The sequence below is a fragment of the Serinus canaria genome, chromosome 6, assembly GCF_022539315.1.
Source record: "Serinus canaria isolate serCan28SL12 chromosome 6, serCan2020, whole genome shotgun sequence".
In the NCBI taxonomy this organism is placed as follows: domain Eukaryota; kingdom Metazoa; phylum Chordata; class Aves; order Passeriformes; family Fringillidae; genus Serinus; species Serinus canaria.
Window position 1 is genome coordinate 1,495,745 of NC_066320.1, and position 24,855 is coordinate 1,520,599.

Below are 24,855 nucleotides of genomic sequence, written 5' to 3' on the forward strand. Positions count from 1 at the left end.
CCTGTCACTGCTGACCCGGCTTTTCCACTCCCAGGCTAAAGAGAAAAGGGTGATTTTATGGGGTGGCCACCACCGCGGCTGACCGGGCGGTATGCGGCGTCAAAGCACAGCCTCCACAAGTAACGGGATAATTTACCTTTTCTCTTGTTGCTGTCATTTAATGTTGTTGTTAAATAACCCCCGGCGTTACCAGCCTGGCACGCCGTCGGTGGCTCTCGTGGGCAGCCGTGGGGGCACCGCCGCCCCTCTCTCTGTCTCCGGGGCCGCGCCGGGTCACCCCGGAGCGCGGGGGCGTGGGTGGGGTGTGGGGGGCGGCGAATCCCGCTCCGGCCGCGGGGATCCAGGGCGCGTTTTGCCGCCTGCCGGGAGGGCTCGGTGCGGCGAGCGCCCCGCCGAGCCGCCCCCTCCCCGCTCCCTCCCGGAGGGTCCGGCCAGGGGCGACGCCGCCGGAGCACGGAGCACGTTTCGCGGCCCGGGGCTCCTCTCCGCGCCTGGGCTCGTCGCGCCATGGGAGCCGCCCGCCCGCGGGGGCCCGGGCCGTGACCCGCGCCCCGCTCCGAGCCATGCCAGCATCGCCCCTTCCTGAGAGCTGCGGGCTGGCCGCGCCGCAGCCCTGGTACGTGTGCGGGACGGCTCCCGGGGCTGCCGCGGGCGGGAGGGGGAACGGCGGGGACCTCTGCTCTCGGAACCCTACCTTTTTTCTTTCCTTTTTCTGGATCCCTCTGCTTTTCCACTCCCCTCTCTCTTATCCCCTTGGCTAGTTGCAAAGTTGAGCTTCGGTAGAGTGGGGAGGGGGAGGTAAAGGCACTGCCGCGGCCAGGCTCGGAGCCCCGCGGCTCGGGCCGTTCCGAGCCGAGGAGGAAGGCAGGCTGGGGGTTATTCAAATGCAAAACGGAGTTTGTTGGCCGAAAAACCGAAGAAGTCCGGTCTCCCTGGCTGTGCTGGAGCGTGTCGGAGCTGCAGCAGCCAGAGCCTGCCTGGAAAAACCCGCCAGGCAAGAGAAACTGCCTGCAGCCTGCGTGGAGGACAGGGAACAATTAAAAGGGACCCTGCCTGGCCGTAGGGGCCCCAAGCCAGCCGGAAAAACCCCGCAGCCCATCCCGCCGCCCCATAAAACCGCGAGGGCTGTGCAGCATCACCCAGTGGAGGTGCCGCTGGTGCGTGGGGCTGGGGGAGCGTCCCCGCGGGTGCCTCCTCGCCTGTGCCGCGGGAGAAGCCGGGCGCGTCCGGATGGGCCCTGGGGGTCCCCAGAGCCGCCGCTTGGGTCAGCCCCATTGTCTGCAGCCCCGGGGAGGGCTCCCGGCGTTGGGGAGGCACGGCCAGCGGCGGGGCCGGGCCACGAGGAGCCGCCGCCTCCCCCCCAGGAGGGCCGTGTCTGCTCCTTCCTCCCTTGGGTTCCGCCTGCCCGCGGCAGAGGAACCGGATCGCTGCAGGGCTGTAGCCCCCGGGGCGCTCCTGGGCGCTGAGTGCTTGTCCAGCTGCTCTTGGAGCTGGGGGACAGGAGGTGCTGCTCTTATGGCAACTGGAGGCTTGGTGCTGGCGGGAATGCTCCCTGCCGTGCCCGTGAAAGAACCAGGGGGAGAAGGATGAGGTTCGCCGAGTGGGTGAGGAGAAAGGAGCCGGCGGCCTGCTGGGAGGCAGGAGCAGCTAACCTTCCAAAGGTATGGCTGCTGGGCCCAGCAGGGAACAGCCTGCGCTTGTCCGCGACCAGGCGCAGCGGCAGTCAAAGGAGACGCGCCAATTGTGTGCCCAGCCTGTCCTGCACTCCGCCAGCCTATCCTGCTGCACCCCAAAGATATTTAAAGGGCAACGCAGTCCGCATCGCTTGTATCTCGGCCTAGGCAGCAGCTAGCCAGCGTAGTGAGATTGCTACTCCTTTAAGGAGGAGAGGGGAATGTGGAGCAGGGCGTGAGCGCACCAATGTCAGTGGAGTGAGGCGGTGGGAGTCGGCTCCTGTAAACAAGCTGGCCGAGATGCCTGCACCAGCGTGCGCCTGGCTAAAGAGCTCTTCTGCTAGAAATTATAGTGCAATAATGGCAAAATGGGCAAAGATCGCAGCATTATGTATTTAAACATGGCTGAGTGGATTTCTAAGGCAGAGGTGTCTCTACATTTTCCAGACAATGGAAAAACCTGTGAAAAAAAAATAACAATAATAATAGTAATATTCCAAATAATAATAGTTCTCCCCACCCGTGCTCAGTGATTTTTGAGGTACTATTCTGGAAAGGCAGAAAGCTATTCTGTGGTGTAATTACCCTGTTTTCATTATGTCAGTCAACACGAATTAGGAAAACAGATTGAATTGAGAAAATTTAGCATTTTCTCTTAGTCTGGGCAGGTAGACTGGTCAACCCTAACTGTAAAGGAGGAGAAAGCTGGTTTATGCTTTTCTGAGGTAGCACAAGGGGTGGTGGTGGTTGCTCTTGGGATGAGGGTCAGTCCCTCAAGATAAGAGTTTGTTGTGCTTGGAGGAGACAAGGGCAGACTGGGTTGTGCAAAGCAGGTAACTGGGGAAGAGCTCAAGTGAGATGTACCAAGGAACTTTGATATTCACAGTTTCTGTAAGACCTAATTCACTGTGTACTAATTTAAAATCTTCACTAATGGTGTTTTATTATGACTGGTGTGATACCCGTGGTTGTTGAAGCTGGCCTAAGCACTTCCATCCTGCTTTCTGTCTTCAGATAGTTAAAATTTCAAAACACCTTTCAGGCTGAAATTTTCCAGGCTTAATCTTTGCCTGAAGGTTCTTCCCTCCACCTCCCCCTTCTTTTAGCTGAGTTTGAGATAAGGTGATTCAGTTAATGGTGGAGGGGATTTTTTGTGGTTTTTCTGCCTTTTCTTGTTTTTAAGAAAAGGCAAACCCCTGAAGAATGTAGTCATATTATCAAAAAGAAATGAAGTGCTTTAAACAGCATAAATGCAGAATTGGAGAGGCATGTGATGAGCTAGGGTGTTTTGTTTGGTTTGCTTGCTTTTTTGTATTTAGATGTGTCTGGAGTGTTCTGGTGGATAGGGTTTTTCTTTGATGAGCGTTCAGAAATTACTTGGTATATTTTGACTTTTTAGCCTTGCCCCTGTGAAGGTCAGTGCTTGGCTGCACTGCACATAGGTTAAAGGAAGCCACTGTTCCTGCCTGGCTGAAGGGAGGATGCTTGCACATGTGGTGTGAGTGCTCACAGTTGATTTTTGGTTCAAGTTGTTTGAGGCTTTGTCTGCTTTGTGGTTTAGGCATGTGTGGTTCCTTGCCACAGTTCTATTTTTTTTTTTTTTGTTTTTTTCCCCCTAATTGTTCTAATAAAGCTTTCTCCAAATTTGGAGGAGGTTTTTTTGTAGTATCTTTTTATCTGTGTGACTCACTGTGTAGGCTCCAAGGTCCATGAAGTCATTGCACAATGCTGACCATGGCGATCTCCTGCTGGATTCATGGAGTGTGCCTATTTCACAGCAGCTTGCAGCTCCTCATGCAGTGGGGTGGCACCTCTGTCTCATCCTCCAAACACAGAGGTGGCCTTCTGGGGCCAGCCAGGACAAAAATTTAGGATGAAGGCCTTGGTGCTTGGTCTGCTCAGCACCATCCTGTGTTGCTGATGAGTGAGTAAAGGACTGTGCTTTATGTGCCTTTGTCTGTGAGACTGAGGTGGCATCCTGCGGTGCCTGTCCCACATTCATATGCTACTGGAAAGTGTTACCTTAAGCCAAAGTTTAATATATGTGGCTGAAATATGTCCAGTTGCTTAAGAATGGCATAGTCTTGTAACATAGAGCAGAAAGCCTCTGTGGAGGAGAATGGAGTGGGGAGGCCTCTGTGTGTGAAGTTACTCTTGGTACTGAGATGGCAGATGAGAAGTGTGGGTTTTATTTCTTACCCAAAGCCAAATGTGTATTCAAGGATTAAAAAAGGGGGAAAGGGAAAATTAAAGCTGATTCTCCCCTCCTAACCCATTTCTCTTCTTTTCATATACAAAGTGTTCTGCAGAGCAATGAGTAGATGCAGGGAACTAGGCCAAACTGGAAAGCAGGTTGGCTTTGGTACAGCTGGAAGAATATACAGATGACATGACATGCTTCTGCACCTGAGGGTCAGATTTTTTATCATCTGTCTTCTCTGGTGTCTCTTGCATCTTTCTCTAGAGCGTTTGCTGCCAGAAGATGAGGTGTTTTTGACTTCTAAAGGTGCATCTGAGCTTGTGTGACAGCTTAGTCACATTGTGGCCCTTATTGCTTGGGACCTGCGTATTATTGAGTGGCTCTTAGGAAAACCTCCTAAGGGCAAATCTCAAGGGACTTATTAAAAGATACCTAAATACTGAAACAAAATGTTCTTAAGTACATCTGACTGTAGTGAAACCAGGTGACTAGTGAAACTAGTGACTGCTAGCTGTGTCTTTTTTCCCTGTACTGCTCTGTTTGTTCAGGGGTCACTTGCTATTTTTCACAACACCATAAAAAAACTGCCATCATTTTTTATGAGGACACATCTTCTAATATCTTCTTTTTCCCCTGCCATCTTCCAACAAGAATCAAGTTATGGAACAGAATTTTGATTGACACAGTCTCCAGAATGAAAATTTGCTTTATCTTTTTTTTAACCTACTTGTGTAAAGTGAAACATTGTGGGTGGGTTTGGGTTTTTTTTTGTTGGTTGGGGGGGTTGTTGGTTTTGGTTTTGTTTTTTTTCTGGATGCATTCTGACAGTATAGGGTTAAATTTCTTAATTACTTTGTAGATAGAATTCTCATTATAATTGTTTGGAATTTTGAGAGGAGACAGGACTAAAAGATTTAGCCTTTGATTAGCTTTTCTAGCAGTATTTGTTGAGGATTATAGCAGTCAGTAGAATTGTTCCAGATTTATTACAATGAATGAGCAAAACTTAACCAACTGGCCTTAAACCCAGCTTTCAGCTTTGCACATGGATTAGGAGAGATAAGTTGCCTCAAGAAACAGGCAGCTTCAGGATGCACTGATATTATCTAGGGCAGTTCCCTTCAAAACCTCCTGTCACCTATTGCCCCTTTTACATCCTAGGGACGCCTGTGCTCCCCTGCCCGAGAAGGCATGGCTGGTCTCACCTGGTTTGGCTTTCAGAAGAAAGCACTGAAGTAAGTTTGTTTCTCTCCAGGATGATAGAAAACTGTCAAGTTATTATATTGCCCTGTGAGGTTTATGTTTTATAATCCTGTTGAATGTTTTGGAAGTATAATTAATTGCTTGTTGTGAATAATTGTGAAATATGACCGATGTGTAAAGCCATTTGTTGTCCTTTAGAAGCAGCATGAGATGATTTGCAACTGCTGCAGATATCAGCAGTCCTTGCCAGTGCTTTAAATGGAAAAGGGAAGGTAAAATATTTCCAAGTGTTAAAGGAAACAAAACTTGAAAACCAACCTTACAGCTACCTAATACTCTGGTGCTAGCTGTGGAAGAGGACACCAAAAAATAGTCATGAACCTTATAGGACAGGTTATTTTAAAATGTCAGGACAGTTTTTAGCTAGCAGTAAAAGGTGGTTTTGGCAGACTAGCATTCAAGACTGGGGTTTTTAAAGGGAAGCAGAGATCTCTTTTTGACAACCATTTTGCCTGAGACTGTAAGACCACCTTGTAGGTTGGGCAATCAAAGTCCCAGACAAATATAACTCAAGTGAGGCATCCACCCCTACCCCCCCAAAAAATTTCCTTTGAGGCTCTATTCAGATCACTTCTGAGAAACCTAAAGTCACTCCAGTGACAAAATTGAAAGAAAATGGACTAAAGTGTTGCTGATCTTGTGACCCTGTACTGTCATCTCTGAGTCAGACAAAGCCTTTGCCATCTTTTATAATGCAGCATTTAAAGCCACGCAATTTCCTACGAATATCAGCATTCTTTTTTTAGCCAAAAAAAGGGAAGTCTTGAGCCACTCTGTTCATAGCCTATATAATTTTGGCCCTGAAGAGAAGCAGTGCTTTGGCATTGGTAGTTTTCTACATTCTTGCCTGACAGGAATGTTTCTCTGTATTATTTTTTTTTTTTTTAATGACAAAGCCAACCAAAGAGTTCCAAGATGATCTTGTCTCTTCAGTCCTGAAGCAACTATTTTACAGTTTTCAAATCATGCAGTTGCAGAATGGTTTGAGTGGGAAGGGACCTTAATGCCCATCTCATTCCAGTCCTCTGTCATGGGCAGGGACACTTCCACTAGCCCAGGTTGCTGCAAGCCCCATCCAACCTGGCCTTGGACACCTCCAGGGGTGGGGCAGCCACAGCTCCTCTGGGCACCCTGTACCAGGGCCTCACCTCCCTCACAGGGAACAACTTCTTTCTAGTATCTGATGTGAACTTGCCCTCCTTCACCTTGAAGCTGTTCCCCCGTGTCCTATCCCTGTCCAAATGCACATAAAGACATTATAATATGGTTGTAGTAATGATTTTAAAAGTTACCAAATTGTTAGAAATTAAGTGTCTGATTGATAATTTTGACAGTTATGCTTCCTGAAGCATGTAACAGCTACTTGTGTAAGCAAACAATATGAGCAAAGCATCATTCACATGCAGTATTCTCAAAAATCCACTCACTGTTTCCACTGCAGACCTCCTGTATTCTCTGGTCATTCTGCTTCTGTTTTAGGGCTGATAAAGAGAAAAGACTTTATCACTTCAGTCCCCCTCCTGATTCACACATTGCTGTGTTGCCTGGCCTTTGTTGATGGCTTGCTTTCTTCCTTGGTCTTCTGATTATAAGTTCTGAAAGTAGCTCACATTTCTTCTCCTGCCACTGTTATGCAGCTCCTCTGCTATGGCTGCAGATGTGCCTGCTGCTTGCTTCCAGCTGGTTTTGCAGCTCTCCAGGCCATCCTTTGGAATGAGGATCCCAGTCTCTGTCACAACCCCAAGAAACCGGGGAGGCTTTTTGCAGGCTGCCAACAACTATTTCATGGGCCTGCTGGTGTGATGCCCTTTTTGATTCATGGATTGATTCCTAATGGCCATGTCCCCCTTCCCCCATGTGCCTCCAGAGAAGGGTAGGGGGAGGAGAGCACTCGGGTTACCTTCCTTTCAGTGTTGTATTTGTTTTACTATTTCACTGTCTGACCCAGCTTTTATAGAGAGCTTCTGTGGGAGCTGTTCAGGTCTCTTGTGTGACCTTTGAAGCTTCACCCAGGATTATAAACAGCTGCACGTGTCTGTTTAGTCCCTCCAGGTTGGAAGTGTTGCTGTGGAGGAGGGATGCTGTTGATTCAGCTTGTTCATTGTGTGTTTGGTGGGCACTGTTTTCTGTGCTGACCTGAGAAGTGTGTTTAGCCCTATCTTGTGCAGCACTGCTGGCTCTAAGTGCTACTGGTGTGTGGGAAGAAGCCTGCTGTCTCAGTAATCCTGTTCATCTGATATGCAATATGAAGATGTGATACAAGATAATCCCATCGTGTTTAGATAAAATACTTGGTCTGTATGTGTAGTACAGAGGATCAGTTGGCTTGCTCCAGCTGAATAAAGAAGAGACAGGCTTCAAAATGCTTTAAATAAGCTACTTAGAAAGAGTTTGGGGAGTTGCTGTTAGCTTTGGTGGGTGCTGTGGCCACTGGGCAGCCTGGCCAGGGCTGTGACAAAGAGCTGGCCAGAAGCAGGCTGGCTGCCAGTGTGCTGCATGGGGAGCAGTGAGCTGGTGGCCCCACACAGGCCGTGTGAGTTGGCTGTGCTGGGGGCAGTGCTCTTTGGGCTGCATTAGCAAAACTCTCCCCACCTTCAGCAGAGCTCAGAGCAGGCTGGGAGGAAGGGCAGCCCCCCTGAGATCACCCTGTTGGCTTCAAGGTGAGGATTGAGGTCACAGCAGGGAGTGGTGATGTCAGGAACCTGGTTGCTCTCTTCTTTCCTTTTCTATTTCCTTTAGAAGCCAAATGCTCTTTCTTTTACTTCCATTTGAGGTCAGGATTTTAGACATCATCCCCATACTTCTTGTTCTTCCTTTTCTTGGCCTCTTCCTATCCATGAGAGGTGCAGAAGGTCTGGAGGAGGCATAAGGAATGATGATGAAGGGAAGGTACTTTCCTGCTGGAGACTGTAGAGCCTCTGGCTCTGCCTGTTCCCATTTTAAGGGCTCTTGTCTTACCCGTGTGATCTATAGAGCAAAATAAAGCTTTTAAAGCCTTCTATAGGTACTTAAATAGCACTATGTGCTTAAAAAGATGTACTTGTGAGAATTTCTTTACTTTAAAAAAACCCACCTTGAAGGAAATTGATTTGGAGCATGAGAAATTGGTTGTATCTTTTGAGATGATTCAGTTTGTTTGGGGAGGTGGGGGACCTGTGCATTGCAGTTGTGACTGGGGACAAAAGCTTGGGACAGATGTGTGGTGGTTTTTTGAAGGTAAATTAAGTCTTAGTGATGAAGCAGAGACATCTGCCTTGCATAAAACATGAATAGGCACAGTATGGAATTAAGGGCTGGAATGTAACACATTGTGCTGTGAAGGTATTCTGGAAGATAACACTGGGAAAGACCATTCTTCCCTAGTCCAGTTCCCCTGTAAAAATCAGAGATTGATCTCTTTGGGGAGCTAGTTGCTTATCCCATTTTATATGGAAATTTACCACGGTGGGCTACCAGTGGGTTGTGAAAGAATGATAGATGCCCTGTGATGATATATTGAGAATGCACAAGAAATAAACTCAGCTTGGTTCTTTTGTTCTTGAATGTCCTTACACTGATAAATATTAGCTTCTCCTTACTCAGGGGAAGTGGTTAATTAACTGTTAATAAAATTGAGAAAACTCGAACTTTTAATACTGACATAAAATAGTAAATATGTGATGTTGCCTAGTCATTTGAGTTCCGTTTGCTTTTTTGTTTGTGTTACAGGCCTTTAGGCAAGCTTTTTATTTTGTAGTAGACTAATATTTTGAAAGCATTTGTGCTAGTTGAACATAACACCCAGTACAGCTATTTCTGATTCTACCTCTATTTTTAAATATTAAAAAAGGTCAGCTGAATATATGTGCACCTTTTCAAATTAGAAGTACATTAATGCTGTTTTGTATCTTTTTCTATTTCAGAGTTGACATTGTATGAGCACAGAAGGCAGCAATGGGAGTGTGCCATTTTCTACTGAAGAGGTCTCTCAAGAGCTCATGATATTTTTCCATCTCTCCTCTTAACATTGCTCCTGCTCCGCAGACATGGCTCACCATGCGAGGCCTTCCAGATCAGCCAAAAAAGAAGAGTTAGGCAAAAGGAAAACTAACCAGAGCAAAAAGAAATCTAGCCAAGTGAGAAAGAAAACCACAAAGGCTTCCACAAAAGCTGTTAGTTCTGGAAAAGGTAAAAAGCCAGTGCAAGAAAAAGATGTTAAGAAAAAACAGCAAGAAAAGAAACCAATCATGAGCTCTTCAGGTAGACTTCTTAGGAGCAATGTAACCTTGTCTGGAGCATCTTGGGTGAGTTTGGAGAAAGCTGACAATATCCTCTTCCACAACCAGGATTCTTTCAGCATCAACGGCTTCACAATGGCTCTCCGGAACCGATCCTTCTCCAGAAGATTGTCCCAAACTTCAGTAATTGCAAAGCCCAGGAAAGCTGCAGAACAAAAAAGGCTAGAAACAAAGGAAGAACATGAACAAGAAGCCCTGGCAGTAGGAGAAGAGAAAAAGGATGAACCAGGTGAAATAGCTTTGGAACAAGATGTAGCTCCAAGTGAGTTTGCTGCTCTGCCTGTAGAAGGCTGGCTGTGCGGTGCAGGTGAAGAGCCTGTTATCCCAATATCTGAAACAGATGACTCCATTCCAAACAGTCAGGTAACTGATGATGGTACAGAAGCTTCAGAGGTGAAATCTAAGCATGAAGACCTGCCTTGTGAGCAGATACTCAGTGATCTTGATCCAGGTAGTTTGGCTGAAGCATTTGTTGAAGATGCTGCGCTGGTGCTTCCATCTTTTCCTTCTGACTCTGGAATTGCCTCTGAATCAAACTCGAAGGTGCATGCAGAGGCTCCCTTCAATGTGGTGCCTAACAGTACAGAACCTGACTCCAGCTCTGTTGATACCTCAGGCCTCAGCTCAGCAGTACTGATAGAGTCAGTCACACTTGCCAAATTCCACATTGGAGCAGGGCTGGACATGGTGCTACCTAGGGAAGAACAAGCTCTGGATTCTGCATCTCTAGTTACCTCTGAGTTTAACTCACAAGAACATTTATTAGAAGATGCAAGGTCACTGGCAGATTCCTACTTGAAGGCAGGCTGGGGTTTGGAATCTGAGAATAAAGACATTGGTTCAAATTCCAGTTCTGTAGCTGCCTCTGAATCAAATTTGATTTTGCATTTTGAAGGTGCAAGCTCACTCGCAGAATACCCCATGAAACTGGTTGTGGATTTTGTACCCATTCACAGAGAACTTGATTCAAATTCAGATTTGAGCTTTACAAAAGAGAATTCAGAATTTGACTCAAAGAACATATTTAGAGTATGTGAACCAGTCTCCAATACCTCTTTAAACAATATTGAAGTAGAGGACATTGAACAGCTTGTTAAATGTATTGATGCAGAAACATTGATTTTGAATTCAGGGTATGTCCCCGCTTTATCTTCAGATTTAGGAAAAAGCACAGTTGATAAAATCTCTTCTGAAAGCTCTGGACAATACTCTGCAGGTTTTGTTTCAGAGTTGCCTTCAAGCATGGAAATCTCTGCTCTTGCCTCAGAAAAAGCCATAAATGCAGATTTGCCAGCTGACTCAAGACTGCAGCATAATGATTATTCATCACAGCTGGGAAGTGTCGGAGTAAGCTTGAATTTGGTTCAGGACAACCTGAGCAACAGCACTGAAGCAGTTGAGGCCTCAGGGCCGTACTCTCTTAAAAATCCAGCTGGTGATTACCCTCTTCCATATTCATCTCTGCTCCCTATGCTGGAGAAAAAGAAACGAAGGCGGTGTGGAGTGTGTGAGCCCTGTCTGCGGAAAACAAACTGTGAGGAGTGCAGCTGCTGCAGGAAGCGCAAAACCAGTCACCGGATATGTAAAAAGAGAAAATGTGAAGAACTGAAAAAGCCACCGCCACCAATCACGCTACCTTTTGAGGTAAGACAGAGAAGTTGCAAATTAAGTCACTCTTTTGAGGCTTGAGGTGTGTCTTAAAATTCTGCAAAGGGAAGTGCTGGCCACATTACAGCTTGAGAGAGTTCAGGGTTACTGTTGGTGCTAACAGGTTGTACACTAACTTCCTCTTGTCATCTACACAACTGTAGGTTAGAGTGAGCTGGAGTTAGTCTTGTTCCTGTTCTATAAATGTGTCAAATCAAAGGTAAATAGGGCTTTAACTCTGTGTCCCAGATGTTGGTATGTTGGCCAAAAGAATGGATTAATTGGAGTGCATAAGAAATGGGAAAGATTTAGGCACAGAACGTGGGGAGGAGGGAGATTGAGGGTAATTCACAGGAGACTGTGAATTACAAGGTGTTGGTATTTTAAAATACTGAAGGCTAAAAACTAAGGAAGGCATGTTTTCTGCTCTTTGGTTGAGTTAAAGTAATTTGCTTGTGATGACAGATTTGGTGAAAATCGATTTATAAACTTCAGGACCCAAGTTGTAGCTGCATTTTTCCCTTTCGCATCTCTCTGCCTTTCTAATTGTCTATTCTTCTGTTTCTCTCATTTCACTTCTCTTTCCTCTCTCCCTTTGTCTTTTACCACATTCCCCATACATGCTTTCTTTTTCTGTGTTTCTTGCTCATTTTTCTGACCCATCAGCCTTTTATAACCCAGGTCATAACTTTTGGAACAAAGAGGAGGGGAAAAGACAGTCTATATGCCCATGTGATAACAACACTGACCTTCTGAGGGATTTCAGTTTCAAGATCAGGCTTTAAATCAGGTAAGTAGGGAGTTGAAGGTAGATTTCCCACATCCCAACTGAATTCCCTGACCTCTGAGCCGCAGTGAGACTCTGCAGTGCTGGGTCCTGCTGGGAGTGCTCTCTTCATAGGATCCAATAGTACCTGAACCACAGAGGGGGAGAGGCTGTCTTGGTAGTTAAATCACATTTGCCTTGGGATGTGGGAAACTGAGGTTCAAGTCTCTGCACAGCAGCATGTGCTCTGAGAGGAGCAGTTCACACTGGGGAAAATGCACCTGCAAAACCTTTCTCCAGAGCAGTTTCATGAAAATGGTGTGTTCATACAGCAGGTAGGAATTCCTGTCAGCTGCAGAGGTCTCAGGAGAGCTCCTGCTTGCTCTGCTCTGTCCTGTGCTTACCAGGCTTGGCAGAGAAGTCCATTCTGGTTTTCAGGTAGGCAAGCAGAAAGCAGAGTCCTGGAGCAGTGAGGGGATATGGTGTATTCCCCTTTGTGGGGAGAGTATATTTTAAGGTATGATGTTTAGGGAAGTGGGCTTAAACAGTTTGGCTCAGAATTCATTCAGGAACCGCTTTCTGTTTCAGCTGCTTCTTAGTGCTCTTACAAAACAAGTGAGGAGAGGGACAGCTGTAATGTGACTTAAGATAGATATTAAAACAACAAAGGTGGCAGAGACTTATCCTGATCTTTTACAGCAAAAGAGTAGTGACATTGTCCTTTTTGTATATTTAGTCCGTGGGATTGCAGAGAAGTTGGGAGAAGGAGTTGAGGTAGGAAGTGATCTAAAGGCCGTGTTTTAGAAAGGGTTTTGGCAGGGTCAGTGAAAGGAAGCACTCCAGCTTTTCTGTCAACCTTTGTTTTCCAGTCTAAACATACTATTCTTGTTGCTCAGCCTGACCCTACTCCTTGCAGATTAGCTTTGCCTCTTCACCTTTGTCCTTTCTGGGCACTCCTTTTACTTTCTTTTTGAGGGATTCCTTGTTTTTATTCTTTTCCTTGGCAGCTTTTATTTTGGTGTGCTTTTATTTCATTAGAGTGGCCACATTCTGTATGATACATTCAGAGCTGCACCAGAAGCCTCCTTCATTTCTTGTTCAATTTTGTATGAAATGTCAGGGTGCTGCATGGGGGAAATGAAGTATTCCTGACATTTAAGAACATGTCAGGTATTTTGTTATAAAATAACTTTTCAGATATTCCTAGAAAGAGGCCTTGCTTCATTTTCAGTCTCTAGAAACTGTGCTCTGAGGAAATGAGAAAGTATTTTACTGGCTCTTTCAAGGTGTTGAGATGGGGAAGGTGTTGGGGGATGGGGCATCCTATCACTCAGTTTAGCAGCTATCCTTTAGATAAGATTGCAGGGAATTCCATTGTTTTCCCAGACTGGTAGTACTGGGACTTCTGTGGCAGTAATGTGTTCCAAATACAGAGCAGCTGAGGAAAACCCAAAACCCGTGGTCTCTGTCCATGGTATGGAAAGTGAACTTAAATAATTAAAAGAAATGAGATTGGCTTAAGTGTGTTCCTAGTTCAGAAGACTCATGCTTCTTTCTCTCATGTTGGTGGAATGTAAGCATTTTTTGGAGGTGATTCACTGGGAGGAGGGTGTAGGGGGATAGAGCCAGGAGCATCTTTAAATGTTGGTGTTTTGCCTTAAAGGAATTTGCTCTCCCCATGCTAACTAAAAAATGCACAAGTCCCAGTGAAGTCGGTTAGAGCTGTGTGCATTAAATAGCTCTATAGCCACTGTGGGGGTTGGCAGTCCATACCTGCTGCTTAGGAAAGAAAAAGTGGTGGTTTTCTTTAAGAAATCCACTTTAGGTGGATTTGCAGTTGCAGGGAGTAAGGCCTGGCTGGTGGAAGCCGTGAATGTAAACTGAAGTGCATATTCCAGCACCCTTGCCCATGTGTGCACAAGCACTCAGCCCTTGGAGAATATCAGTTGCATGTTTGGAACTGGCAACAGTTAGGTTACTGTTATTTCCATTAATTCACACATAATCCAGATAAAGATTTGAAAACTATATTGGACTTGAAAAATACCATTTAAACATTAAGTGATATTGTACCTTCCTGAACGTAATGGGTTTTGCAGGGATGTGACATCATCAAAGTCTGGATATATGGCATTGTGGGCTCTGGTTCCCAGCCCCTGTGTGGAGCAATATTGTTGCATATGATGCCCCTCTTCCTGAGGAATTCACATTGTGCCTGTTTAGTTTGGAGCTGGTAAACAAGAATCCTACAAATTTATAAGGGAAAACATTTTCTTGCTTATTGAATTTTTTGAAAAGGCAGCTCAGTAAATAAAATATAAGGAAGCTTTCATAAGAGGAAAAAGGCTTTATCTTGGGTTACTGTCCCTCAGAATGAATAATGCAGGAATACTTCACAGTGAAAGAGTTTGAGATGCTTACCCACACAGGATTATGATGCTGCCACATTTTTGTCTTGTCTTTAAAGACTGCTGTCTTCTAAAACAGTATTGCAGTTACTGAGGGCTATTTTACAGCTGTTTTGTCCCAAAAAGCAGATTTAATTCCAAGAAGTGGTCTGCTTTGCTGCCGTTGCACTGCACGCTGTCACGGCTGTCTTTGAGGATTTTGTAGGCTTCAAAAGTAGCATGTGGTCAGGAAAGGTGGCTCATGGTTTATTTTCTTTTCTCCATGGCCAAGGATTCCTGTTTTGGAGGGCAGGTGCTGCAGACAGAGCCTGGAGCCGTGGCTGGTGCCGGCTCTATTGGGCTCTAGCCCTGCCGGGGCTGATCGGCCCCAGCTCGCCGGGTCTCTCCTCGGGGAGCTGCTGCCCTGACCATGCTGCCCTGGCCACGGCTGGGAGCTCCAGTTCTGGGCTGGACTTGTAGGGGTTTGTGACCCACAGCTCCCAAAGGGCCGTGAACCTACAGGGCTGCTGCTGAGCTGGCAGTGTGGGGAGCCCTCATCTCCAGGGCTGCTTTCTTGATGCCTGGTGAAGACTGACCTAGAGCAGAGACTAGATGGAGCTAAAGAATAAAGTAGGGGTTTATGAAGAGGCCTCAAATAGTTCCACCTTGGGCAGCACAACCCAAATGGCCACAAAATGGACAGCAGGTCACGGGGTTTCACACTTGTGTAAGTTCTGCTCCATTTGCATCTTGGAGTTCATTGTCCAATTACAGTCTTACCCCATGCAGTCCCATCCTTGTTTTTCTCTCTTCAGCCCACATTGTTTATGCTCTTGGGCCTGAGATCTGAATCTGTTGTCCTTGGTCCCCAGCTAGAGAAGGAATTGTTTTGTTTACCTACTCTGTGAAGGGAGCTTAACTATCCCCTAATATGAAGCCCAGAATGACACTAAAGCAGTACAGAATCTGAAAAATATAAAAGCTAAAACCTGAGGCATCATTTTGCAGGGCTTGTCAAGGCAAGGTGCCCAAATTTAGTGTCCTGCCTGGGCAGGGAGCCCTCTTGGGTTGAAACCATCTGCTGGGGAGAGCTTTAATTCCTGTTAGAACTAAATAGCTAGATTTAGGGGCACCTGTAGTCAACAAACTGGCCAAAAAAATTACATCACTGAGTGTTAGTTCACTTGGGTTGCCCAAGGTGTCTTGAGACATCTTATTTAATTACTGTAACCCGAGTAACATGAAATATTAAATAACAATAAGGGCCTGCTTGTCTGTGGGTTTTTAACACACTGCTGAAAAACCCAGACATATTGAAAAAGGATGCTGCAATTCAAGTTGGTTGGGAGCTTTCCAGTAAGCCATTCCTTGAATGGAAAATGCTGAATGGACAGGAACTTTTCACAGCTACTATCTGTCTTAATGCAACTGGTTTTGGGGGAAGCTTCTCCAGGCTTGAAATGAATTTTCTGTTTAAAACTTTAAAAGGGGATGAGAATTATTAGAACATGTTGGCAGTAAGGGATTTTTGCCTGATGCAGACCAGGGGCTTGAACTTTAGTCTCCCACATCCCATCTGTCTCCTCCTGAATTCTGGAAGTTTTGCTCTGCTTTGGAACAAAATCAAGTACTGAAATCTGGAAAAAAAAAAATGCAAAATGGAATTCTTGTGTTCTAGCCAGGCCCAGCTATAATCAAGAAATTTAGACTTTGTGGTATTTATTTTACAATAGACTCCAGCAATATTTAAGCCAGCTGAATTTTAAAGTGAGTGCACATAAAACCACTCCTGAGTAAGATACTTGAGAGTTTTGTAAGGGGATAGCACACAGCTAGAGGAGTTTGGGAATGTGTGTGATGAACAGAGCTGCATGCAGCCTTCCCTACCCCACGGATGCAGGGCAGGGAGTTGGAGTTGTGCAGTTTTCTTGTATTTTTCACAGACACTCATACTCTGTGGGAGTGTAAAATAATTACAGCTCACAGCACTTTGCCATTTCTGTGTTCCTGGGTGTGGACCATAATGCAGGCTAAATTACAGTGAGGTGGATTAGTTTGTGCTCTAGTTATTTTCAGAGGCTGTATTTAACAAGTTGCTTCTTCACTGCTCCTTATTTTCTCTGTAGGTTCTGAAAGCTTTTATGGGGAAATTATTCGAAGAGGTTTCTTTTCCTTCCTTGTGTCTGAGGACCTCTAACATGAGGTTATAAGGAAACCTGAAACTGCTGTCCAGTGCATGCACCAGTCTGGGGACTAAATCACAATATGGGGTCTTAGGTTTCTAAGCAAACAAAATAGTTCCTTTTTTCTCCCTGTACTGAAAAGCATCTAAGTAGCCAAAACTACCAAGAAGAATCAGATCACTAAGTCTGTGTGATTTCCACTCTCATTCTTAATGTGCAAAAACAACCCTTGCAGACATGGGGTATTTGGGGGAAAGAATACAAATCAGTATTTTGATTTTGCCTTATCCTAAATCCTATTCAATACACCATTCTGATGCAGCAAATGAAGAGCTTAGATACAAAGTAGCATCAGACAACAAAAAATGAGTGACAGCTTTGATTGAATTGCTGCACTGGGGAACGAGTTTTGTGTCCACATCTGAGCATTTCTGCTGTTTAACTGATTTGGACCAATAAGTGGACAGTAATTACATTTCTGTGTAGCATTAGGTAAGAAAACAGAATGCAGTTTGTAGCTGATGAGAAGGTGTTCTTACTGGCTTTTATCTTTAAATAAATCCACGGGCAACGTTCTGGTTTAGCTGCGAGTTGGTTCGGGGCATGCCTGGGTCCGTTGTGCTTGGTTTGTTGTCCCTGGTTAGGGAATGTCTGTGTGACCCGTGCGGGCTCGCTGTGACCCCTCCGTCCTCCTTTCATCCGGAGCAGGTGGAGTTGCGGGAAAACAATGGCGCTTGATGTTTATATGGTGGCCAGTTCCCATGGCAGTCTGTTGGCAGTAGTTCGTTCTGTTGGGTGCAGCAGGAGTGGGTGAAGCCAGAGGAGTCTCTTGGACCAGGGCCGCGGGCTGCTGAGTGCGGTGGGCGCTGGGCTCCTAGCTCCGGGCTGGGATTTGGGGGGCTGCTGCAGCCGCGGCCCCTCGGCCGGGGAGAGCAGGTGAAGGCAGGCCCTGTGGCTGCGGCCTCCCCCGGGGAGCGGCGATTTCCACTCTTTGCAGGACGATCCGGGCGCGGAGCCCCGTCGGTGCCGGCGATGCCCGCCCAGCCCCGCTCAGGAGAGGGTCGGGGCTGCGCGGCCCGGTGCGCGGCGGTGTGCGCACGCGTGCGGGTGCGCGGGGCCCGTGTCCTCGCCTGACCCCGTTGTCATCGCGGCCCCAGCCGAGCCCATCGACCCCGGCCCCGGTGGCGGTGACGGGCGGCCCGCACCGCCCGGGCCGTGCCCGGGGCTCGGGGCGGCGCCGGTTCGGCGGGCGCGGCGGGTCCGTGCCGGCCCTTGCTGGCGGCCGCGCGGAGCCCCTTTGTTCGGGCGGGCGGCCGCCGGGGGGCGCTGCGCGGCGCTGCGCGCTCCCGCGGGGCCGCACGCGGCGCGCGGCCGCCGCTGCGGCAGGAAGCAAAGATGGCGGGGCAGGGGCGCCGCCGCCGTGAGGGGGAACGCGGGGCGCCCGCGATGTGAGGGGCGCCGCGGGGGCGGCGGACGGGCCGCCGGGAGCCGCCGCCGGCCCGTGGAAGGGCCGCGTGTAAAGCACTCGGGGTATTGCAGAAATATCGCTGTTCCATAATAAAAATCGGAGGTGTCTGCCTGCCTTTGTGACCACAACTTATATTCTGCAATTTGATGTTTTTTTAGGTCCTAACAGAAAACAAAAGGCCTCAGAGGAGGAAGCAAAGAGTTTTAAAGGTAACCGATGATTGCTTTGATATTTATCCCCTCCCGTTTTGAGCAGCATTTTCTTGTCATACGGCCCAGGAAGGCAAAGGGTTAAACGCTGGGTAGCGGCGCTTTCCAGCTATTAAGCAGATTAGCTAATTTTAAAAGCACAGAACATGTCCTTTCTTTCCTCTTTCTCTCCAGCGTGTTGAAGACATATTTGAACCTCCCTGCACAAGTCTGCAGACCAAAAGTTTGCTTTCCCTTGCATTGAACGTTCCCTTTAATTTCTTCTGTTCCTAGTTTCATACTTTCAAACGTAACACTTAAATGTTTTTAGCATACAGGTTTTATGGCATCTGAAATTTCATGGGGGAAGTCAACGTTAAACTGCGAGCCAAGTTAACAAAAGTGGAATTTTTATACTTACTTTACTGAAGTTTTGATATCCTCTCTTTCTTTAAACTTTAGAATACCTCAGCTGAAACTGAAAATCCTGTAAACTTAGAACAGCCTTCAGTTTCAGTGGTAACATATTCCTTCCCTACTTTTAAAATGGCTATCTTTCATGATCACAAAAGATTGGTCTTTAAAATGCAAATATCTTCGTTTTTATACCAAAATACAGACTTGCTGCACTCACGGCTAATGTTTTGGGTTGTTTGGGATTTTTTAAAGTAACAGATAGTATATTGATATTGCTTCTCTCAGTTAATCTTTAGAATGTTTTGAATAGAAATAAGTCATTAATTCTGTTGTTCACAAGTTGGAGGATGAATGGGGCAAGTAAGATGGATGGTATGGGTAAGATGAAGCTAGTGAGAATGCAAACAAAAAGTATGTTGTTAAACTTACTTTGTTGAACTATTCTAGCTAAATATAATAAGATATTTTAGTATTGTTTCAGAAGTTATTTGATATAGTATTTATAAATGCTGACTGGTCTGTACTGTCATTTTACTTGAAAACATCCCAATTTCTTAACAGTTGTGTTGTCATTGTTACAGTTACAGAAACTTTGGTAAGACAAACCAAAGTTAAGTTTAAGGAAGGAGCAGATAACCTGTCCAACCTGAGGGGTGTCTGTCTTTTCATGCGGAGTGGTTGTGCAAACTAATTGTGGTTTTACAACACTGGCAACTGCTAGTGTGCTTTTTCTGCATTAAAATAAGCCATTGAAATATTTGTATTTTTGTTGTTCTGGGTATGATTTTCATTACTTATTTTAATACTGCTGCTCTTTGTAATATACCACATGGGTGTAGCTAAAACTTGAAGTGTTTGCTCATTCTGTCTTTTGTGCTGTTGACAGTAGCATGCAAAATAAGGAGTGTTTGTAAAGGAGTCAGTTTATAATGTGTAATTGGTGTGATGCCTGTTCTGGCAAGGAGTGGAAAATGTGGTTTTTTGGTCACAGACAGATGGATGTCTGTCTGCAGTCATGGCTCATGGTTGGTCTTGAGATTTTCCTCTTGAGTGCATTTTGCCACTGTTTGTGATTTGATGGCCCAGCAGGTTGCTATGTAATAGGAGCCTGTCATTCCTGTCCTTTCCAAAAAGCCTTCTGAAGAGGTTTTTTCCACCCTTGACTCCTGAATGGAAAGGCTTGTCTGGTTCTGTGTGTGTGTGTCAGTCGTTGGACCTGGGTTGATTTTATGGTTTGACTTTTTCTTTGCTGAACTGATTCCTCTTTGGTTTTAGGTACTGGTTTTGTGTTTTCTAGTATTTGTATTTGTTTTGTAGTGCTGGAGTCTGTTTCCTAAGAGTTTGTCTCATTGCATCCACCAAAGAAGGCACAGTACCTCTGGAAGCAGCTTATGGAATGCTGCATTGGGGTTGGTGGGGTTGGCCTTTGGTTTTGGATGGGAGAAGGGAGGCTGGGCATCTGACTTACACTGCAGCTCTGTCAGCTGCAGTAAACTTCAAAAAAAGCTGCATACTTTGCAGACTTCTTTGCTAGGGCATTTTTTAGAAATGTGGCATTGTGTTACATGGCTCTGACCTGGTTTCTGCTGTTGGTGGAACACCATGTAAAGTGGTGTTGTTCTGTCTGTTGAATTATGACTTCAGTGTTTGATTTTATGATTGGTGGTGGCTGAGGACATTTGACCAGTGACATTTTCAAAATTCAAACAGGATATGTCCTTTTTAATTTGTATTTTCTTCAAGTAGTATTTTTAGGCTCCTTAAAGGAGGATTTGTAGTACTTTCTTCCATAATACATGGAGCTTTGGATTTTTTCCTAACTCTCCTAAGTTTTGATAGATCCACATTTATTTACTTAGAGGGCCTGTGCTGCTGAGGACCAAGCCATTCACAAATTCTGGTCAGGGGAAAATAAGCAGTGCTTTCCAGTTGCAAATGGGCTGGACAGATACAAACCAGACTAAAAGTGATGCACACTATTACACTGTACCTTTTGTGTTCTATTTACAGTTTTCTATACTCATATCTTAATGCTCCTTTCTGCTTATTGGGAGACTCATTTAGGAAATTCATCGGTGCCATAAATACTGCATTAGGTTCTCCATGTTTATTTTGAAAGAGCATCTGAAATATTCATCACTTCTAGCAGGCAAGTGCTCATTAAAGAAAGAAAGCTTTGTAAGCTCACAGTAATGGATACAAGGGAAGGAATATACTTATTTTTCCTTAGGGTTTATATTGTGTTCTTTTCCCAGTTAAGCAGACACTTCTTTAATTTTATTCCTGGTAATGGAAAATCTATATAGAAGGGATTCATACTTAAAAATTAATTTGCCTGCATTTCTAAAGTCACATTATACACCCTGCTTCACTTAACATCATCCTTTTTAGCCACTTACTGGTGTAGTGGCTGAATTTGGGCAGTGCAGTGAAATGCTTGCAGTCACTTCCAAGGTCATTATCACCACAGAGCTTAGAGGAATGGGGCAGTTGCACATGGAATGGGGCAGTTGCTCATGGCCTGGTGCTGTCAGGGAAATCTCCACTGAGCACGTGCAGGCAGAAGTGAGGAAACCTCCCCAGGATCAGGAGGCAGTGGTGAGGCACAATCCATAGGCTTTCCTGGGAGTTCTGGGGAGCCAGGGCTGCCTTTGGGATGGCTGCAGCAACAAAACAAAAAGGAAGGAGAAGGAAAGGGAGGGGAAGAATAGGGAAGAGCCTGGGAGAAATCCCAAGTGACGTGTGCAGTGCTGAGTGATTTGGTGGCTGTCTGTGCTCTGTGTTGTGTCTGTGCATAAACTGCAGCGGTGATCAGCAAAGCACCCACAGTGCCTGCTCACCCTCTGTAACATCCCCTCAGCTGAAGGCAAGCCAAAAGCCAGAGATGACTCAGTATCTACAACTTTGGGGGTGTTTACAACCATCAAACTAGGAACATGAAAGTTTTATTTCCATCAAGGCTGCAAATAGCTGATTGAGCACCCTCTTAATTTTTCTTTTCCAGATATACAAAGCATAGTCTTGTAAAAAACCAACTTTAAAACATAAAGTTGGCTTGGCAGACCTGCTGTTGACCTTTTTATGATGCAGTTTTAGTTTTGCAGCTTAAAGAAACTAAAAATACACTTTTTTGATCAAGGTCATACACGTGTTAGGAAGGTTTAGGAAAACAAGTGCTAAATTTCATGAAGATGCTTGGAGTGAGGAAGGCTTGGACTGATTTGGAACATTTATTCTAAATTATGGTGTATATTTTTAGTTCAGAATATCTGCCAAAATACTTAGCTGGATGAAATTAAATTTTATTACTTTTTTCCCCTTTAAACTGAGATATGAGCAAGTCAGTGGATGGAATTGCACTGTAGTGGAATTTTATGGGGGAAGAAGGAAGAATGGTACAATACAAGTTGGAAAGGATGCTGTCCAGAAAGGACTTACCATATTTATTGGTTGTTTTTTTTTTTTTTAAACAGACATTATCACCTTGCAGCATATTCCTTCAGTAAATACCAATTAAAATTGCTTTGAGTACTGGTTGAAAGTTTCTGCTTGCTTTTTACTCCCTGTCTTTTTGCTCCTGTTTTTTTGCTAGGTAGACCTTACTTTTGGTATTAGAGCATCCCACACAAACCAGTGTACTTGTATTTTTTTCAACATTTTTTGAAAGAAATGTTCTCTTTTTCACCTTTTTCAAGCTGAATGTGTATCTGTCTGAATGGGATTAAATCTTTAATTTTTTTTTGCTTTTGTTAGACTCATGCAACCACTTGATGTGAGCAGGCATGATTGTGGCTGTGATTTAGACCAGGGCATTTGCCCCTGCAGCTTTCCCAGCACTTCCACATGAATGCACTCGTGAACATATGAAGCACTTGCATGTTGTTTGTACAGTTCAGCCAGGACTACTCATGTATGTAGATGGTTTTGAATAGAGCTCTAACCAAGAAAGCCTTTGTAGGTGATCTGTAAATTATTAATCTTATCTATTTTCTAATCCTTAATTTTCCCAGTTTCTGGTGGAGTGGAAGCCTGTCCCTTGTGAATTCTTTCCTGAGGTGTGCAGAGATGCTGTGCTGCCCTTGCCCCTGTTCCTGGAGGGCTCCCTTACTCTGTGCAGCTCCATCTCCCTCTCTGTGCTGCTCTTTGCCCCACAGCTCCCCAAAACCTTGAGGGAAGAAAGGCACTCTGCCCTGGAGAGGGGACAGGGAGGAGCAGGGTTTCTGTTTTAACTCCTTCATTGCTGTAGCAGAGCAGTTGTGAGGGTAGTGCCCCTCCTCAGGGTGGGGGTGGGGGCTGGGAAGTGTTGAGTGAGGCCAGGCTGAACCTCATGATCACAGTGGTTTTGTGGGGGGGGTTTGCATGTGTTGAATTGTGATTTATTTGTAGATCTTGACTCATGGTCTCTTAGTGTAGGACCTTCCATTCATTGTGTTTAGAAGTGGAGCTTTGGAAAACTAGAAAATGTGTTTGTGATCAAAAATGTCATAAAATATCCAGTAAAAGTAGCATAGCTTTTGGAAAGGGAGGAAAATGTGCATGTGGAGGTGAAGGTCAGTTGTGTAGGTATAATGATTGATATGTTGTTTAGGTGTTTTTAATGAAGTATCACAAAATAAACACAGGTTTCTCTTCCAGGTATGTTGCTTTGTTGATATTGTTTGCATTCAGTGCTGCATAATGAGCTTTATTCCTGTGTGTGATGCAGGCATTGAATTAACTGAGATGGCTCTGCCAGTTCCAGTCTTTGGTTCTCAGTGTGCTGCTGGCCATACATTTATTGCCAGTAACACCTAAAAAATCCTTTGAAAGTGGGTGCTCCCTGTTTAGGATCTGATACCACATTGCTAAGCAATTTATTTATTGCTTTTAGCAATTGATGTGGGAGAAACCATTGAGAGACCCTAAACTTACCTGAGTGGCAGCAGACTCAACATTTGTGGGTTTTTTTTTTCTTTCTGCCATGTTATACCAAGAGTTTTGTTTGCTGTTATTGATTATGGGAAAGTTAATTTAACTGATACTATGACAGCAAACTTTCCCACTGGCATTAGTAGGAGCCTTGCTTTTCTAGAGACCAAGAGATCTGATTTGTACTAAAATAAATTCTTCATTATATGATTTCATTGGGGAGGTAAGAAGAATTCATGCTTTCTTTTTAAATGCTAAATGTCTGAAACTTAAATGATATAAAGAAAAAGGAAGACAGTATTTAATCAACTAACAATAATCCCTTTTCATTCATTTATGTAAAATTAATTTATAGCCTACAGACAACAAGGCTGTCCTTGTTGTCCTAACAACTTTAATATTAAGCCTTCTAGAATATTAGGATGTTTTGAAGCTGACTTACAATTGAGTGGTTTGTGTCTTACTGGATTCCTTTCTCAGTGTTTTGTTGATGCTGTCTGTATTACATTATAGTTTAATCAGTGCCCTCTAGTAAAATGGGGCTCTACATTTAATTTTCCTAAAAGAAGGGGTTTGCTGGGCTTGTGAATAAGAGGAGAAGCTGCTGTGTGTTTATAACTGCAGAGCATTCCCTTTTGTGACAGATGATCACTGCCTGAGCTCTGCAGTGCAAACACCACTGTTGCATTGCTGTTATTCCAGCCTGGGAGTGAAAGCTGCTGCTCCTCTAAAGAGCAAGTGGAAGTTACAGTGCAAATTCTGCCTTGAGCTTTACTTAAACCATAGGTGTGCAAGCTCTCAGGCAGAAAAGGAAACACAATTTGCCATTTTTAGGCTTTCTTTCCTCATGAGAATAAGCAAAACATAGATGAAATATCCTGAGTAGTTCTGCCTCGTAGCCCAGTGCCTTGAGAGATCAGCATGACTACTTATTTTTTCTTTAATCTGAGTTAAGCTGCTCCTGTCACTGAGTTTTCTATTGCTAAAGAGTATTAGTTACTCCTTTTTATCTTGTGGGCCCTCATCAGTTTTAAAACCAGGCTAGGATGTTGTGTGTCCTTAGCAGTTCTGATCTGAGAGCTGCTACTAACACGTAGTAATTGTAAATAATATAACTGGTTGTACAACAGGTGGTGGGGCACAGACTGTGGTCCTAAACTAAGGAGCTGAATATCTTCTTGGTTAGATTACAGGAACTGTGGAAAATTATGTTGTTAGTTCAACAGTCTGGATCTTTACTGCACTGAACCTGAAGAGAAATTGTCTCTGTTTGGTTCACACGTGGCAAACCCAGGAAAGACCATTATGAACTGCTGTTTTTATGCTGGGAGGATGTAAGACTGTATCCTTTTCTTTGGCTTAAACATAATTTTTTTAAAAGATAGCTGAAAGAACTTGATTTTGAAACTGCCCGTGGATGAAAAGTGCATCCAAACATCTAACAAGATGCTTAAAAATTTTTTTTGCTCTCTCTGTCT

The 24,855-nt window shown here is 45.0% G+C and overlaps 1 protein-coding gene across 2 annotated transcripts in view; it reads left to right on the top strand.

Annotated features, from left to right (window-relative positions):
- The first annotated feature begins 509 nt into the window (after nucleotides 1–509).
- The window catches only part of TET1 (tet methylcytosine dioxygenase 1), a 71,656-nt gene continuing 47,310 nt past the window's right edge, over nucleotides 510–24,855 (top strand). The window contains exons 1-3 of one of the 2 annotated variants that reach the window (XM_050976580.1): nucleotides 510–616; nucleotides 9,039–11,057; nucleotides 18,023–18,073. In XM_050976580.1, the coding sequence (XP_050832537.1) occupies nucleotides 9,162–11,057; nucleotides 18,023–18,073 (1,947 nt within the window). In that variant the 5' untranslated portion in view covers nucleotides 510–616; nucleotides 9,039–9,161. Of the gene's footprint in view, nucleotides 617–1,419; nucleotides 1,662–9,038; nucleotides 11,058–18,022; nucleotides 18,074–24,855 lie in introns of those variants that run through there. The other variant, XM_050976579.1, reaches the window with a different exon arrangement.